At 45.6% G+C, this 18,222-nt stretch overlaps 4 protein-coding genes across 7 annotated transcripts; 2 read left to right on the top strand and 2 right to left on the bottom strand.

The window, feature by feature from the left end:
- Nucleotides 1-8,524: 8,524 nt before the first annotated feature.
- Nucleotides 8,525-11,232, bottom strand: LOC6546456 (proton-coupled amino acid transporter-like protein CG1139). Its single transcript, XM_001971200.3, has 9 exons — nucleotides 11,050-11,232; nucleotides 10,670-10,795; nucleotides 10,456-10,606; nucleotides 10,275-10,396; nucleotides 9,546-9,772; nucleotides 9,343-9,473; nucleotides 9,098-9,276; nucleotides 8,870-9,042; nucleotides 8,525-8,809 (listed from the first exon to the last, which is right to left on the bottom strand). Exons 1-9 carry the CDS (start codon nucleotides 11,052-11,054, stop codon nucleotides 8,568-8,570), a joined length of 1,356 nt encoding a protein of 451 aa, XP_001971236.1. The 5' UTR covers nucleotides 11,055-11,232; the 3' UTR covers nucleotides 8,525-8,567.
- Nucleotides 11,233-11,710: 478 nt separating this feature from the next.
- Nucleotides 11,711-12,621, top strand: LOC6546455 (stress response protein NST1). The gene has a single exon (XM_001971199.3). It carries the CDS (start codon nucleotides 11,779-11,781, stop codon nucleotides 12,550-12,552), a length of 774 nt encoding a protein of 257 aa, XP_001971235.1. The 5' UTR covers nucleotides 11,711-11,778; the 3' UTR covers nucleotides 12,553-12,621.
- A 112-nt stretch (nucleotides 12,622-12,733) lies between these two features.
- On the top strand, nucleotides 12,734-15,846 carry LOC6546454. Of its 3 annotated transcripts, none has more exons than XM_001971198.3 (3): nucleotides 12,734-13,230; nucleotides 15,065-15,367; nucleotides 15,431-15,846. In XM_001971198.3, the coding sequence occupies exons 1-3, from the start codon at nucleotides 13,213-13,215 to the stop codon at nucleotides 15,749-15,751; spliced, it is 642 nt and encodes a 213-aa protein (XP_001971234.1). In that variant the 5' UTR covers nucleotides 12,734-13,212; the 3' UTR covers nucleotides 15,752-15,846. The 3 variants fall into 3 exon arrangements, with proteins under 3 accessions (XP_001971234.1, XP_026832491.1, XP_026832490.1); XM_026976690.1 differs by lacking the exon at nucleotides 12,734-13,230 and adding an exon at nucleotides 14,611-14,634; XM_026976689.1 differs by lacking the exon at nucleotides 12,734-13,230 and adding an exon at nucleotides 14,611-14,646.
- Nucleotides 15,763-18,147, bottom strand: LOC6546453 (succinyl-CoA:3-ketoacid-coenzyme A transferase, mitochondrial). 2 transcript variants are annotated; one of them, XM_026976688.1, is made up of 4 exons: nucleotides 17,961-18,147; nucleotides 17,292-17,505; nucleotides 16,263-17,239; nucleotides 15,763-16,204 (listed from the first exon to the last, which is right to left on the bottom strand). In XM_026976688.1, the coding sequence occupies exons 1-4, from the start codon at nucleotides 18,018-18,020 to the stop codon at nucleotides 15,890-15,892; spliced, it is 1,566 nt and encodes a 521-aa protein (XP_026832489.1). In that variant the 5' UTR covers nucleotides 18,021-18,147; the 3' UTR covers nucleotides 15,763-15,889. The 2 variants fall into 2 exon arrangements, with proteins under 2 accessions (XP_026832489.1, XP_001971233.1); XM_001971197.3 differs by having other exon boundaries at nucleotides 17,292-17,490.
- Between the last annotated feature and the right edge of the window lie 75 nt (nucleotides 18,148-18,222).

Genomic DNA, 18,222 nt, shown 5'->3' with positions numbered 1-18,222 from the left:
TATGGGGCGTCTCCCCTCTCTTTCACTCCGCTTGCGCCCCTCTCTGTCGCACCGCTCCTGCCGTCCTGCTCATGCATGCGTGCGGCTGTAATTTCGATTTAGATGCAAAGTGCCAAACGATTCGTGTTAGCTGAGATGTCACAGGATAATAATCCTTTTCTGTTAACGCCTCCACGAGTTATAAAATGTGTCACAAAATTATTCGGCTACATCCTCAATAAAGTATATTTAAATAATGGAAGGGATCATAAAGTCGCGGAGTCTAAAACGTAGAAATCAGGGCTTAAGATTGTATTAGAATATGGAATATAGAGGTAGGGAATGCTTAATTCAATCCTTTGATATGTCAGTGCACATCCTACAAAACCATATTATAAGATTTACTATTAGGCCAAAGTCCTAAAACATTGAAGAAACTGCTTAAATATAAATTGGCAGCACAAGCCATATAGTATAAAATAATGTCAAATAACTTAATGGATGCTATCCGTGACTTTTTTGTGTAAAGTCTTTGTTGAATAACGAGGGAGTCGAGAGGAATTAAATTGCACTTCGTTGCCCTATCGGACTGATTTCCTTTGTTGCACGTCCTGTTCGTCCTTAATGCCCCACGTCCTGAATTCCTCAGCCCACATTTTGCGCTCTTCTCGTCCGCATGGAGCACCATGCAAAACTGTGTCAAATTTAACGCCTTCGGTAATGAATTTGTAACAACATTTTATTGTTGTGCTTTTGCAACATGGAGACACTGCAGCAGCTGCAATCGCCCCTTCAGCAGGGGAGTGGGCTGCCCCAACCCTTCTAGCCACGCCCCATGCTTTCACCCCACTTTTTCGCCAGTTCCCCCTTTGTTTGGCCGTGTTTTTGTTATGCCACAATAAGAAGAAAGTAGAAACAACAAACCTTCGCAGACACACACATGCACACAAAAGCACAAAACTGTGTTAACAAGGCAACAAAAGGAAAATGAAAATGAAAATGAAAATAAGGTGCCGACTGAGGGACTGAAGGAGCAGCAGGAGCAGCAGGAGCAGCAGAGGCAGCCCATAGAATAAGGACATCGGCAAGGAGCCGGTAATGGAATGCCCCGAATGGGTTGAGATGTCTCCTGGCGCACAATGCGTTTTGCATTTTAGCAACAATTTGACACAAATTAAAATTTGCAAACAAAAAATGGAGGCGCAAAGGGTTCGAAGGTCTGTGGTGTGGGCTGCTGGAGGTGGAAGGACGAGTGGCACGCACATCCTGGCACGCGTGTCCTGCCACATGCCTCGCATATTTTAGCCCATACCTTCGCGCGGCGACACCGTCTTGTGCACTGCAAGAAATCGGTTGCACCAAGTATTAAGTAGAACACTCTATGCCGGGGCACTTTGGACACCAGCAAAGTTTTCCTCGTAGTGCTACACTGTTGCTTTATTTCAGTTTCAAATGCCCCACAACCCCTTAATTCATGGAGATTTCTCCGAGTCTAGCCATTTCCCACTCACTCCATCGCACCTTCGCACATGTGTCAAATATTCGTCGTTAGTGCGAGCGCTGAGCCGTGTATCCAATGCTTCCGTCCGTCTTCATTGCCGGCCTGGCATTGCACTCACCCATTTGGCGGACTGCTCCTGCTTCTCACCTGGACGGGTCCCCAGGTGGTGCTGGGGATCAGCAACTGTGGGCTAGAACTGGGCCCAGCTCGCCTCGCGGCGTCTCCCCATTTGACTCTGTTAGTTCCAATGAAGTGGAAATATGTCAACAGGCAGCGGAAGTTGGCTCTGACTATAAAAAGGGGAAAACGGCGAAAACAACGGCGAAAATGTTCGCAAATTTTCCTTTCCTCCTCTTTAGCCTCCTATTTTTTTCAGCTCACATATCAGGTAATGGCGTGTTGGCGTCCTGGGATGGATTGGATTGGAGGCTGTTGGCTGTAGGATGTAGGATGGAGGATGCAACTGATGCCTCGACTTTGCCGCCGCTCCAGGCGAGATAAAACTAGTTGACACACTTTACGGCTGATCCAGGGTATGCGGGGTAGTTCGGATTACGGCTACGGATCTGTCTGGCATCTCATTTGGATGGGCGAAGAGGAAGTGGATAGCTGGCATAGCTGCGGGCCATAATTATTTATTCAGCTGCGCCTTTTCATTTGCGATTTCAAGTGGGATTTGCATCTTTATTGGTAGTAGCATTTAAATACACATTTTAATTGGAATTAATATAGTTTTCAATAGTTTTCACGCATTTTTCCTAATTGATATTGCAGCATTCACATTTGCAAGGGCATCCTCATATCCGTTCAGAAACTCCCTCCACATAGTCGCTTATTTATGTCTTCCCTTCTAGTTTTGCCCTTTGACATTCTTATGTTCGCCGTATTTAGTTTGGAGATTCACGATAATGAGAGCACGTCGAGCACGCGGGGATTCCAGCAGCCAGAGCGACTGCAGCAGTGGCTGGCTCGCTTCCTGATTGTCCAGATCCGGCTACTCCAACTACTCCCTACTACTGCCGCCTGGCCTCCCGATCCCGATCCTGGTTACCATATCTCCGGCTGCGTCTGTTGTCGTCGTCGCACTTCCGTTGCGCGCTGTTTAACTTTTTGTGTGCAGTGACATGAGCGCACATAAATCCGACCCTCCAACTGGAAGGGGGGTTAGTGGGCCAAGCGGGGATTCCCAGCTAGATTTGTTGTGTCTCCAGTGTGTGTGTGTGTGTGTCTGTGTTAGCCCATTCCCTTGGCCGGTTGACCTTCCCGCTGGTTATACTTCTGTTGGCATTTGGAATTTGCCATTTATCTCTGGCTTTATGCCAAATAAAACTACAAAGAAATAACAACAGCAAGGCAGTGCGAGGCTGGTCAAAAGGAAATGCTTATTTGTTAAGGCGCGCGGAGACAAATAGGGGGCGAATATGGCAGATTCCTCACAGATATGTCCGAGGATTTGCCCGCAATAAAATGCGAGAGTTTATCATGGCCTATTTGGACCATTCGGCCCACATACTAACTCACTACGCTTCATTGAGTGTGGTCGCGCATTTCGCATTTTCCCCTGCCCCTGGCAAACAAAGGCCCGCCCTCCCCTTTTTTGCCAGCAAAACCACATTTAAATTTTGGACTATAGCTAACCGCGAATGTAAAAACAATTACACATTATTCAATTAGTGTGCACATTTATATGCCAAAGTAAACCAATGATTATTTCTCATTTTATTGCGATTTGTTTAAATGATTTTGGTGCTTGGGCACGTACGTGAAAAATTTCGTTGAACAAATTAAAAATACATGTTGAGTGATCTAGAAATGAGCAACTTTAATATATGTATTTCAAGTAGTCAGCTAACCGCATAATTACCAATTGAAGCTTCCCTTTGACCAGCTTTTTTGTCACTACATTTGGATTTGATTTGTATAATTTACCGACAGTTTCCATTAGTCCGCTTAACCCACTGACACAAATGGCGCTAATGAATAACAGATGTAGAGGGTGGAATTATCTCGGTTTTTGGGTTAAAGGCAATAAAATATATATGCGCATATGGAGAGTTTTGTGCGCTTTTGGCCATTTCGGCATATGCCAAATGGTATGACATTGTTTTTTGGCTAATTAGTGGCCAGCGGTTGATCCAAAACGCGAGCGCATTCGGTAAATTACAAGGCTAAAGATTGCAAAATGGCAAATGGCCGAAATCGATTTGCACCAGGCACCGAAGGGCCATTAACATCTGCACTGCCCAAAAATGGCCATAACCATAATTATTAATGGACTTGTATCGGGGCAGGGGCCTATGGCTCTATCATTGCCATTTGTCCAATGCCATCGAGGCAAACTGTCTAGGCAGCTTGCGAAAAAAGTAGGTCTGAAACTGCGAAATGCCGTCTAAGCCCGGCTCTAAAGTTGCCATCTCCGCGCCGTTCTTGTTGGCTAACAAATGGTTAGCAATGCGCACAATTGCAGGCAATTCATCTTGGCCGCCATCTAGCAATTGTTCGCTCAATCGGCGACAAAAACGCAGCCCAGAATGCGGAGGGCGATGGAAAGCTCAAGCCCGAGAATCGCATTTATCGATTGGGCTTCATCAACCGCGCACATACACAGTTGAAGGTCCCGAGGCACTGGGAGAAAAGTTGGTAAGAAAACACTCAAAATAGTAGCGTGAAATATGCACTTCAATTCCTTTAATTGCAGAGGTAGAAACCAAAGACATGAATTTTTAACACCAGCCAGTGATGGAGTCCAACATTATTGGCTTGCCATCTTGGAAGTTTCCTAGAAAATATTGTTTCTGGTGCATTTCAGTTGCTTCTTTTCTTCCCTGCCATGAAATTCTCAGCTCGCCGCAGTCGCGCAGCCATTGAGTTATGGCAAACATGCGGCATAAATTATGGCTCAAAGAGGGGGGCACTGGAGGCAGGCGGGGATCGGGGACGTCAGGTTGAAGGTTGGCTGCTGTGGGCGACGGAGAAGGAAAGGGGAGGGGTTCTGGCCAGGAAGCAGAGCATTGACATGCCAAGTGCGAGCTCAGCGAGCTCATGACATGACAGTTGCTCATCGTCAGCGGGATATCTATATGTAAGTGTGTACGTATAGATGAATTCGGATGGGATGGAATGGGATGCTCCCATGATGGTGTTTGTTCGTCGGCTGATGAAGATGATAACTGTCAGTGGCTGTCAGTTGCGCACTTGGCGGTGCAGGGACCAAAAACTAATTCAGCCAAACGCACACAAATTAGTTGCAGGAAATGAAAGCGCACACACAATTTGGGGGCGCATATAGAAATTATGCCACCCAGGAGGCCGAGCTAAGTCCAAGCCCAAGGTCATTGCAGACTTCACCTAATCAATGATTGATTTGCATCCTTTATATAAGCCAGCCTTGGGCATTCGCGGAGCAAAGCTCAAGTGCCCAATAAAGCCGTGTGCCACATGGCGTATGATTATTGCGTATACGCAGCGGGGTCACTTTAACTTTATGAATTATGCATAACACGGCGCATTCATAATCATTTCTGCGGTTCACCCTTATCATTCACGTTATTCATGCACCCTCTATACCTATTAAAATCTGCGCCTTGCCTGCTCATAAATGTTTAACGCACCTGCAGCGGCCAAAACCCCAAAAGCAAAAACTCCGCTGGCCCAGCTGGTCGTTTGTACAAAACTACACTAAAAGTAACAATTTTTGCCTATTTTCAAGCATTCAACTAATTGCTTACCACACAAAGTAATAACTTCTGAAGAAGGGAAGTCTTTAATAAAAATGTAGCTATCTGAGTCAGTGTTTGTATCAGTTTTTGATGACCCCTTCATTTTCTTGTGAGCGAGCGCAATTTTTCAGCGTGTTCAACACCAGTAAGTGTTGTATTTGTGAGCACATGTGGCGTACATAACAATGATCCCTTTTTACCAGCCGTTTTTTTGCTGCCAATGTGCGAAGTTGGGCCAAGATTGTGGAGCAGGTTGGGTCTCGCAGGTACAAGGTTGTATTAGCCAACAATCAATGAACAGGATCCCTGGAGAAAGGCCACCGGTGTAACCCTTTTCCCCCACCAAGGTTATTATAGTTCCATGCATTCGGTACATAAATCACATGCCCACAGTTGAGACGCGTCGCTAGCTCTGTCGTCACCCGTCCATCCGAGCGTTCCACAAACCAGCCATTCATTCATCCATCCATTCCTTCATTCACTCGTTCGTTATTTATTCATAGCAAATGCTGTTACCACCCCCCGGGTTGCCTGCTGTCGGGCTGCATGAAATGTACAAAATGTTTGGGCTTAAATAAATACGGAAAACCTCAGTGCGAAAACCGAACCGAAAAGCTCCGCCGCAGTAACAATGCGTCGCTTGTCGCTATTGTTGCCAATGTTCTGCAGCTTTCCCGAATCCACAGCGAAGGGGCCTCCCAAAATGCTGCACTGAAGAAAATTAATCAAAAACACAAAGCTAAGTGTGCAAAGAACTAAGATGTAAATAGGAGTCAAGAATCCACATCGAAAGGTTTGCCCTGCAAACATTACATCTACGTTAGTTCTAAGTTACAATAGTTTGGTAACAAAAGTTGTATAAGTTACATATTTTTCCTCAGTGCACCCAGCATCCTGCCCGTCCCATCGCAGCCTGTTGTTCTAGGTACGTGTGTGTTTAGCGTAGCGTAAAATAAATCATTTGGCTGCGGTAAACACACACAGAAGCGGTAAGAGCGCAAAGCTGAAGATTCGGGGATGCATGGAGATAGAGATGTTGCGATAGCTGCTACAAATTGCCGGCAGCCAGATGATGACTCCTCCGTGGGCCCCAGAAATTAGTTGAATGAGTAAAAATGAGTCATTTGTTTGTGGGCGGAATGCGCCGCAAGTAAGCAGCTGAAATCACTGGAAAACTTCCGTGGCTCGTGAGTGCCGAGGTGTATGTGCGATAAGCCGGCTTAGCTGCTCTCCAATCTGGCTAATAAACGTGGCTGACAAGGCACAAGATTGTGCGGGAAATTAACTAGGGATAAGAACAACACGCTGTGCAGGAAAGGGTGAGTTCAGCTCAAACATGGCAGCCGAAAATGTATGAGAATACGGAAGATACAAAGTATTAAAAGTAAAAGTTGGCCAAAAAAACTTTTTAATAATTTCCAGGCACGCCGACAAACTCTTCGTGCAGCATTCAATGCCCTTACCAAAGAGGCTAAAGATCTATATACCATATGGTACATGAATCCATTACCTGCTCAAATATTTAGTTGGCAATAAAACGATTTTATGGCCGAAATAAATAGCAAGCCAGCGATTGTCCGTCAAGCGGAAAACGGAAGCAAAGTGCAACTGACAAAATACGAGCAATTAGAAGTATTTAAATCACATAGATAAAACAATGGAAATAAAATGCCTGGGTTTATAATCCGATGGTAAGTCTTTAAGCGTTTCACAAATGAACTGCAGCATATTAAGCGGTATCATTGCCAATAATGAATGTAAAAAGCCATAAAGGAATTAACAAATAAAGTAATAATAAGATTGTAGAATAAGTAGGTACGCAAAACATCAAAAAGATACGAGTACACAGTTTAATTAGAAACGAGACCAGAGGGTCTGCAAATGAAGTTTTTCATTGCCAATTTATTCATGACTTTCCCTAATTAACTTTTACGCATTCGGACTAGACTGAAAAGCGATATTAGCTCCAAGGCTCCAAGGCTCCGTGGCTCCAAGGCTTCAAGGCTTCAAGGCTGGGGCATATGTACCTGCACCTGCTGCCAACTGAAATTGTGCGTAATTCAATTGCTCAGAGCCCCGGATTCAACTGACCAGAAGCACTAAAAGCTGCCTGCCTGCCTGCACAAATATAATTAAAATGCCCTGCAACTGGAGGGGAATTGTATAAAAACGTAGAAATAAATAAGCGCAGCACGGGACTGGAACTTGTCATTTAATGTGGCCCGTCAAAGGAAAAGGATCTAAGGCAAGCTGATGAGGGAAAAAGTAAATTGAAGATGTAAGTGGGGCAGCGGATTCTTATTTTGACCTAAGCCCTCGTAATTTAAAAGCTACGAATTTTTTGGCTCACTTGAAAGCTGTTCAATTTCTCGCACTCCAAGCGCCGGCTTTTCTCGCATTTTTCCGGTATTGCCAAATGCATTTTCCCACCCCTCTTCCCGCCCCGTTTCCCTTTCTTGGCCACTGTTGCAGTTCCTTGTTGCCAATTTCAAATACACGAATGTTGTGTTATTTCCGTCAAAAGAGTAATTAAACGTACAAAGCAAACGACATTTCAACACATTCAAGGGACGGCGAGCGGAAAGCTGTAGACAAAGGCGAGGGTCGCTTGAAAAGGTTTCCAATTTTAAAATTAATTATGAGCATAACTATATAGAATAGCAGCCAGAAGGTTCAAACTCATGAATTATTCAGAAATGTACTCAATTATCTTGCAGTTATCCATAATGGCTACTGCTGGGACTAAAAGCCGACTTTAATACATTTTAATGCGATCTCTTCGATCCGCCTTCGCTGTGGCATCCAGTCGTTTGTCCATTTGGCTTTTCTCTGGCTTCTTAGGGCCGGCGGTCATTGCGGCTCAGTCCGGCACTCTGTGGCCTTCATGCCGGCAGAAGACAGCCAAAGAGGTCCTGTCAAGGGGATAAGGGGGTGTGGAGGGGAGGGCAGCGGACAGGACGCAGGATGCAGGATGCAGGAGAGCGTTGTCAGTAACCTGTGAGCAAAACATTGTAAATAAAATGCAGCTGGATTGCGGAAGGGGAGGCTGTGGAGTTCTGTGTCTGGCTTGCTGACCTGCGGCGCTTTTGTGTTAATTGCGGTTGCATTTAATTACAGTTCGTTGCAACTGGCCAGCTTTCCCGGCTGCATTTCGCTTTCCCCCCACCCATGTGCCCCGCACCAAGTCACGCTAAGCTTTTAATTAAAATTAAAAATATTTGGTCTACTTTGGCAGCATGATTTCGGCATTTGTTTGGCTATGCAGGCCATAAACCAACATTGTCTACAGCCAATTGCTATAAATCATGTTGCCACACCATCAAATGTAAATTAATGCCGAGTTTATTGAACCACATCGAGTGCGCAGTTTACTTGTACACCGCAATGATGTCCACAATGCTCACATAGGTGCCCACAACTCCGCCGAAGATGCTAAAGCCCAGAAGCAGCAGATTGATGATCAATTTTATCCGGAATGGTCCATAGCCCTCGGTGTACTGGACGCAGATCTGGAGTAGAACGGGGAAGATGAGGCCCAGGATCGACAGGCAAAAGGAGCCCACCAGGGACAGGAAGACCGATAGATCCGGAATGGCAACGGCGCAGGCAACTGAAAGTATGTCAGAAACTCATTAGTGGGTGCATTTTATTCGAATTTTCCGTCGCCTACAAGTGAGCAGCACAATTATGGACCTGAAGAGCAGTTCGTACAACGTCCTCCTGGTTTCCTTGAAGCGCCTGGCCAGGTATTTATCCCACAGGATATGGGCAGTCACATAGCCCTGCAAGGCATATGAGATCCAGGTAGTGATGGCGAAGAACACCTTTACCACCTGCGCGGGTCTGAAGAGGGGTCTCAAAATAAGTGGGTAACGTAAAAACAGCATTAGAAACTCACATTTCGGACTGCGGAATATTCAGTGTAATACTGCCCTCCGACTCATCGCCGTATTTCCAGTAGCCAAAGAAGCCGAGCAGAATATACAAGCCCAGCACTATGGACATGCCGCTGTTCAAAATGCCACAGGGGCCCACAAAGGATTTTGGCGTGGCCATATTCTCCTCGATTGCCAGAATCTTGTTAAGCAAGGGAATTGCTTAAATTGCATTACTTATGATAACTCAAAAGAAGTTGAGACATACCACGCCCACTGCTTCCAGTGCAAAGAGTACTGTGCCAAAGAAGGTGGGCAACTTTCCGGCGGACACAAAAGGATCTCGTTCACTCAGCGGAGGTAGCTCCTCAAATATATAGTACAGAATGATGCAAAAACCTAGTTAGAAAGTAAAAGGGTAATTAGGTATCTTCCTTGTGGCAGGAAAAGCCAATTCGAAAAGAAACTCACCCACAAGAAGCAGAAGATTCGCCGCACTGGAAAAGGGCGCCAGTAGCTTTAAATTCTTGATGCTATAGATCAGCATGAGTGGCACAATTATGATGCACATGTGTAGTCGCACATCCCAGACCACCAGATACTCATCCACCAGCTGCTTTATGCTCTCCGCTATGAAAACCACATAGACGCAGCAGATGCCGAAGTGGTAAAAGGCCAGGAAGCCATCTACAAAGGGACTGAGGGAGATGCATTTAATAAGATGCATTTCACTTAAGTAAAATATATTGTACTTCAAGGAAGTGTGTCTTAGAACCACGTGGAAGAATAACACTTATTAAGATGTATTTAACTTAAGTAAAATATATTGTACTTCAAGTAAGTGTGTCACAGAACCACGTGGAAATAGGTACATTTCAATACTTGTATATAGATTAGGTACTCAAAACATTGCTTCCGCAACTCAAACATGCAATTGAATAAAGAAGCCTCTTCAGCTGCTATTGATAACTGATATTCTATGAAAACCAATTACTATTAGAATGTGCCTCCCTTTTTTAGGTTGCATTATACTTGTCATTAAAGATAGAGATACAATAAATCGTAGTGAAAATCTATTGATAAACAACAAGATAACAATTTAATTACCCAATAGCTCAATCATTAAAAGCCCTAAGAAAGTTAATCAATAAATAAAAGAGTGTGCAGATAGCAGTTGTTTCCCTGGGTTACTGCACTTACACGGCAATGGGTGCCAGGCATCGCAGCCAGGGTGGACCTTGTTTGAGTCCCAGATTCATGGCCTGCGAGAAGCTGACGTAGGGAACCCGCTGCCGCTTGCACAAGATGTACATGCATTTGATCTGGAAATCAAAAATTAATTAGTTTATTAGGTGGTTGTTGTGACCCAAGCCAAACCCACCAAAATGTGCAGGCAGTACAGGGCCAGCGAGCCAATGATCAGCGTGAGAATGGTGCCGTTCACATAACCCGCATGTGCGAAGGCACTGGGCATGGCCAGGACTCCAGTGCCCACGGAGGCCTTCAGGAAGTGGGCAAAGGTCTGAAAGTTGCTGGGGGAGAACAGGCCAGAAAATGATTCCTTGGGCTGCGCACAGTGGAGAAAGTATGCTTACGTAGTGGGATTCTTGAGTTCGCGGTGCTGGTGAGGATCGTAATCATCGTTACTGCCATTCGCTGGCTTTGCTGGGGTCGTTAATTCCAATGTTGTGGGGTAAACCGTCACGGTTTTTATATTGTCGCTGTTGGGGGAGCAATTAAATGTTGTTTTTGAGGTGAATTGATTGATTGATAAATGGGCATGCGTCGTAAAACAATAAGCCCCAAGGAGGTTCCTCGAGAAATAGGTGTCGGTTCAAGAATAAAGGTCGTAAAAATATATTATTTCTTGAACGGGCTTTCGTTGGCGCTAATGACAAACCATTTATAATGTTTGCGCATCAGCTAGCTTATTTTTTTACGGTCCTGGAAGCAAAATAATACGAAGACGACTCACTTCATTGCGATAAAGTAGCAAACGAGTATTTGATAAAGCTACTAGAGCTCGCGGGCGTATAAATCTTTTATCACACGTAATTAAGTCGCCAAAGAGACAAAGATCTTTTTGCGATTGCGAATTCCTGGTCTAACCAGATTTCTTGGGGAACCAACCGACTGCCTGGCCCACCGGACGGATACTAGATTTCGGATCCCGGTCGAAGCCGCTCAACACCTCTCGTTCGTAAAACGTGCTGATAATCTTGATAAAGATAATTGTACTATAATCAGCCGTATCTGAAGCCTTTACGGGAAACCTGGGAAACCGGAGTGCAGCAATCCGAAATGTATGCCCAAAAATATTGTGTGCACTTTTAAGTGCACACAATAAAACCCGAATGAGGGCCCTAACCAGTTTGCTGATCGGCTTGAACCCCCCGTAAAGTTCATCAGCAATCATAAATTTATTTACTAATATATTATAGCAAAAGCTACAATACCGCACCGCGTCCAACATTTATAGTTAGCCAATACTCCCACACAAAATATACATTTTACCTTACATCGACGACGGCCTGAAAGCTTTCGGATTTTTAAGACATCAGGGCGGATGAGTGATCTACAAGTGCTATGTATATCTTTTGATATACTTTTTAGTTTACAAAGTAACCCATGAAAATGACATCTACCGTTTTGAGCAACAGTAAACTTGAAAAACAAAAATCTATAAAAGAAAGTGCTCCCAAAAATGGTGAGGTATCCGCTTCGAGCATTTATACAGCCTGCAATTCTGCGCCGCTTGTGTGATAAGCCCAAGCTGAGCAACAAGCCCTCGAACACCCCTCGCCCACCAAAGGATCCGCCGGATGAGGGCTACCAGCCGACCAGTGTCGACCACGATGGCATAGACGTGGCCCCGTTTGTGAGACCCTCTTCCTTCCGCCAGTTCAGTGGACCCGACGAGAAGCTGGGACCAGGAGCAGGCAAAGCCCTGCCCTACAAGAACTCCTGCTACTTCGGCTATCATCGGTTCTCGTTTATGGAACTCATGAGCACGGCTGTGGAGCTGCGCGACGAACGTCGACTGGACGGAGGACTCCAGGCATCCATTGAGGCCGACGAAGAATCCGAGAGTGGCGATAACCAACTGGAGACCATGAAGAAACTGGAAGGCGAGTGCGATGCGATACTGGCCAACCAGGCCAAGCAAGCCGAGAAGGCCAAGGAGAAGTGTCTGCAGGACATGAGCGAGGAGGAGCTGAAGGAGTGGTGCAAGCAAAAGGAGGAGGACATCAAGAAGAAGGAACAGGAAAAGAAAGATGCCAAGTGCTCGCCCAAGGAGAAGAATATCCAGGACATGAGCGAGGAGGAGCTGAAAGTGTGGTGTCAGAAAAAGGAAGAGGACATCAAGAAGAAGGAACAACTAAAAAAGGACGCGGAAGCGAAGGACTGTAAGGAGAAACAAAATACTGAAGCTGCTGAAAAGACCAAGTGTGAATCCGATGAAAACAAAAAGGATTAGAAAGGATTAGTGATCTTTGGAAAATTTACAATATTAACAAAAAATGCACGAGACAATTGAAGCAAAATAAATGAATTGTAATTTGAATCATGCTTGATGCCAGTATTTTTAGAGCTTTTTGCTGAGCTTTCGAAAAGCTTTTTTCGAAAACTGGTATATAAAGGCGGCATATGAGCGGTCACACTATCTGAACTTCTCTCCCATCGAATCGGATTCAGTTGTTCGGTGTGCGTGTGTGGAAAGAGTTTGAATCCAGCGAGAGATGCGTGAAAATCCAATATCGAAAATACGTATTTTGAGTCACTATACCGAGTGGCTATGCAAATTTAGTTGCGGATCACCCAAAGCATCGAAAAGCCAACAGGTCGCCCTCCGACCAAAATAAACACATAATAATCGGGCAGCAACTGAAACGGGCAACTGGGGAACCGCTTAACCGGTTTCGAAATATCCATCGTATAGTTTTCTCGCCTATATAATATTCAAATTGCAGTGGATCGAAATATAAACACTCGCACTTGCATATAAATTCGCAGATATATGTCGTTTGTGTGAGTTTTTGTTTGTGGTTCGCGTGAAAAAATAGTGTTGCCCGAGGAGATCAAACAATTAAAAACAAAGCCAGACGCCGACCAAGAAAATAAACCATATAAGACAGCCATGGGATATTCCATTAAGGTAAGTGCCAAAGGCGGCGAGAAACAATCGGGAAAAAGAGAAAAGGGCGCTGCGATCTGTAAACCAGTTTTCGGACTTGTACCCATCTTGGTTAGTCGGAAAACAAATAAATGTACGGAAAAAGCGTCGGGATCAGTGGGATTTTTCGGTTCTTGTCGGGCTTGTAATTAGGGTGCCATAAAATGCCGGGTCTAACTAAAGCATATCGCAATCTCAGTTAATTACACCACAGCACTAAGCCAACTGTGACTCCACTAAGCCGGAAAAAGAACGCCATAAGCAAAATACAGTGTAGATTATCTAGTCACATTGATTAACTGGCCTTGTTTTTGTGTTCATATCGCTTATCTGTCATTACAGTCTTTTGTCGAAAGGGCTGACCAAAAAATCGGTTGCCATTAGGCCACTTTGCCTATGATATTCGTCATCAAAACGGGAGAGAACCGACCCTTTTCTATATAAGGTGTCATTCAACCTGCGGTTTAATAGGTATTATTATAAGATTATGAACTTCTCAAGCGACTTGGGAACGAAATAAGTATTAGTCAGGCTCAACTAACAATTTACTTATCAAGTTTGCAATTATAAGGTGTTCTGTTTATTTCATTTTGCATTTCGATAAGGGTTTTGAGTTTCAAATAATCTTAACTCAAGTGGGAGTAGCCAACTTATCATCCCAACCCATCAAAAGTATAGAATATTCTCCAAGTAGTTGTTGAGTTTTTTGCCTTGCAAGTAGTGTTGGTAGTACTTTTCCCAGAAATTGCTTTAAAAAATGAGCAGATAACTATCTAGTTTTGAAGACTTTAATTTGCTTTTAAGTATAAGGTAATTAAATGTGTTGTATGCATATTAGATATAGTAATCGTACTGAAATTGACAGATATTGTGTGTGTAATTGCCTTCGTGATCTTGGGAACATAATGCCCACTAGTTGTCAAGCTAAAGTTAGACTAAATGCACAGTTTTATACAAACTAGCTTCGATACTCCTCGATAACTCAATTTATTCGATCGCCATCCGAGATCTGGGAGATCGTCAATTTGTATTATATTTGTTCTGATCAAATCACATTTGACACGCAAGCCAGTCAGTGCTTATGCAACTCAAGGTATTAGTGTCACAATGGCAAACACAAAGGGCTGCGGAATTGAGTGAAAAAGCCTGTAATTGCATGAGCAATTTACAATTTTCTGCCGTTCATAAGCTTTAATTGCACCTTAACAGACTGAAGGGGAGAAGTAGCCTCCCATTTCCCCGTCATATTTTATAGTAACGATAAGGCGGCGTCTGTCGATCAGCCCGACTTCCAACGCAACTGATAAGTACTACTTGATTTCTGGCTCTGTTTGCCCTCGTGGATTTTGGGGGCCTAGAGTTAGTACCAAAGTTGCCATGTTGGTGGTAAGAAGTCGGGTGGGTAATCTCAGGTTCATTATTCATACGCCCTGGTGTTCCATCTGCCGATCTTATCAGAAAAGCTGTACGTGATTCTATTTTCGGGATATATAAACACATTTCCACTGGCGTTCTGCTACCTTTTCTTCGCCCCACGATAACATTTCGTAAACAATATGGGGAAGAGAGCCTAAGAGAAACGTTCTCTTAAATCTGGTGTACAGATATTTGTGATACCCACAAGAAAACTAGACAAAAGCCTTTAAAAGATGTTTAGTTGCGCTTCATAAATCTGACTTGCAAATTCCACCAGGCTGGCCCCATAAATTACCAACAAAGCCTCGATCACGCGATTCTCGAGTGCCGCACAGCTCTCTTGCGCTCTCTTTCGCTCTCTTAGACTGCTCTCTTAACGTTTCCATTTAATACCCTGCAGAACTGCGAAACGGGTGAGTTGGAGTACTTCTACACAGACACCGTGCGCGAAAAAAGACCCGCCTACGATGAGGAGACCGGCGAACCGATCCACGACCAGGTCATGAAGGTGCACTTCCGCAAACACACGAACTTCCATGTACCCAAGCACTATCTCCGTGGAACCATATGCGATGAGGTGGACGACGAGCTGGCCAACACAGTGAGGCATGGGGCAGCCACCGCCATTCCCAACAGGGCTCCCAAAAAGGTCACACCGGGCTACGAACGCGAGGATTACTGTCAAATGGATGGCGTGAGCAGCGTAGGTGTCCATGCCGTACTAGGAATATGGAACTCCTTACTAAATGATGGTATTTCCTTGCAGAACATAATCCTGGGCTACAACCGAAACCACTACCTGTTGTTCCTGGTGCCCACGCTCTTCTGCTACAACTTCGTCATTGGAGTCACGCTGGCCCTCATCGAGATCTTCCTGCACATGGTGTCGCACCACAAGAACAGCCTCACCATGCAGAAGGGCCTGTACTTCCGGAGTCCACTCCACGTGCTGTCCTCGCAGTTCTGCGCCACCTGCCGCACGGAATGCGACAGCAAGTACAACCGCATCTTCGACATCCTCAACAAACAGATGCGCAACGCACATCGCTCGGAGACGCTGAAGGACATGGCCAAGGCGATTGGCTAAGCTGGACGGGATTAGATTTGATATGGTCCATATATTCAACATAAAAGTTTTTGTCACACGATCAACAAAAAATAAATGCACTCGTTTATCACTCAGGTGGAGGTATTGCAGCTTCTCGGACACTACGCACGTGGTTCATCAAACCGGAATCTGACCCATTGTCTTCACATTGGGCGACACTGTGAACTTGGCTCCAGTGCTGGCGATAATGTCGTCCACGGTGTATCCCTCGGCCACCTCGATCAGCGTCAGGCCCACGCCCTTTTCCACCTTGAACACAGCCTTCTCCGAAATGATCATGTCGATCACACCCTTGCCAGTGAGCGGCAGGGAGCAGGTGTCCAGGATCTTGGGAGAACCATCGCGGGCATTGTGCTCCATGGTGATGATCACCTTGGTGCCAGGCGCAGCCACCAAATCCATGGCTCCACCCATGCCTTTGACCAGTTTGCCCTAAAAACAGTGTGTGTTTGAGTAATTAAACTTAATGGGTCACGATAGATTTACTCACAGGAATCATCCAGTTGGCCAGATCGCCTGTGGCCGACACCTCCATGGCGCCCAAGATGGTTAAATCCACGTGGCCGCCACGAATCATGGCAAAGCTGTCATCGGAGCCGAAGTAGGAGGCGCCAGGCACCACGGTAACACTCTCCTTTCCGGCGTTAATCAAGTCCGGATCCACTTTGTCCTTGGTGGGGAATGGTCCCAGGCCCAGGATTCCGTTCTCCGACTGCAGCATCACGCTCATGCCCTTGGGGATGTAGTTGGAGGAGAGCACGGGAATGCCAATGCCCAGATTGGCGTACATGCCGTCATGGAACTCTAGAGCCACTCGACGGGCAATGCGCTCACGTAGAGCTTGGGCAGGATTGGGTGGGGGTGCTGGTTTGCTGGGATCCTTGGGTTCCGTGATGCGCAAGCGTTCCACACGCTTGTTGTAGTCGGTGCCCTTGAAGATGCGGTTAATGTAGATGCCGGGCACATGGATCTCATCGGGAGAGAGGGCTCCGATGGGCACGATTTCCTCCACTTCGGCCACAGTGATCTTGGCAGCCCTGCACATGGGTGCATTGAAGTTTCTGGCCGCCTTGTTGAACACCAGATTGCCCAAGGGATCGGCCTTTTGGGCCTTGACAAAGGCAAAGTCTGCGAAGATGGACTCCTCCATCACGTAGCTCCTTCCATTGAACTCCTTCACAGGCTTCTTTTCGCTGGATATCTCCACCTTGCCATCCTTGGAGTACTTAATGGGTGCACCGCCTTCCTGCACGAGAGTGGCGTAGCCGGTGGGCGTGTAGAAGGCCGGAATGCCGGCTCCTCCAGCGCGGATCTTCTCCGCTAGGGTTCCTTGAGGCGTCAGCTCGACGGCCAGTTCTCCTTCCAGATACTGGCGCACCAGCTCCGTGTTTTCGCCCACATAGGAGCCAATCACCTTGGCCACCTGCTTCTGCTTGATCAGCACACCCAGACCAGTGTCGTCCACTCCTGGAAAGGAATTCGATTTAGTAAGAGTATTATGTTGTAACTCCATGCATACCTCCATTATTGGAAACACCCGTGATGTTCTTGACTCCCTTCTGCTTGAGGGCGTTGATCATCTTCTCCGGAATGCCGCAGATTCCGAATCCTCCGAACAGGATCTGGGCACCATCCTGCACATCGGACACAGCATCTATGGCGGACTCGTAGATCTTGCCATTCCGCTGCTTTCCGGACGTGGAGTAGCACGCAATAGCCTGCAAATGATCGGCCTATTAGCATAAAAAGCGGTTTGTCCATGGGGCGATGGTGTTCTATGGTATAAGTGAGCGTTCGTGTGGCTTGTTTGTGCACAGTCGTTACGTAAGTTAGCCTATTTTTAATTCGCTTGGATTGTTCCAGGGGGGTAATGCTATCAGTTGGGCGACTTTAGAGTGGAAGGCTCGTGTGAGATTCGTCAAAATAATACCTTATCTCAATTGGCAGCCAAACACTAAGTCAAAACAGAGTGTATAAATGGTATAGCTACAGATGGAACGTATCTATTTCTGGAAATTTTTGAATTAACACCTGTTGATATGTTGGCTGCTGGAGAACTGGTTTATCGCCTTGCAATCACATGATTAATTAAGCACTTGATATTTGAAGAGATAACCGAGATAAAGGCTAGACTATCCACTGCTGGAAGATAAACTCCAGAAAAACCGTTGTCCGGCAGGGATTTTACCTTGATGGAGGCGGAATATCGGGCGCCCAGGCTGCTGTTTCCCACCAGTCGGCAGAGCATTTTAACTTAAGTGTACTTAAAATAATAAAAGCGGTTTACAACTAGGACAAACTGCTCGCCAGATCAACACAAACCAGAATGAAATGCGAACAGCTGCAGACCGCAACAGGTACCGTTGGTCTTTCGAACCAGTTCGATAACTTCCTCAAAACAGCTGCTTGCCAAAAATGCAATATTCTTATTTGATTATTTGAATATTTCA

Source organism: Drosophila erecta, unplaced genomic scaffold (assembly GCF_003286155.1).
Source record: "Drosophila erecta strain 14021-0224.00,06,07 unplaced genomic scaffold, DereRS2 tig00000021-arrow-pilon, whole genome shotgun sequence".
NCBI classification, from domain to species: domain Eukaryota; kingdom Metazoa; phylum Arthropoda; class Insecta; order Diptera; family Drosophilidae; genus Drosophila; species Drosophila erecta.
Note: the sequence above shows the minus strand (reverse complement) of the source record. Positions and strands in the feature narration are given on the sequence as shown.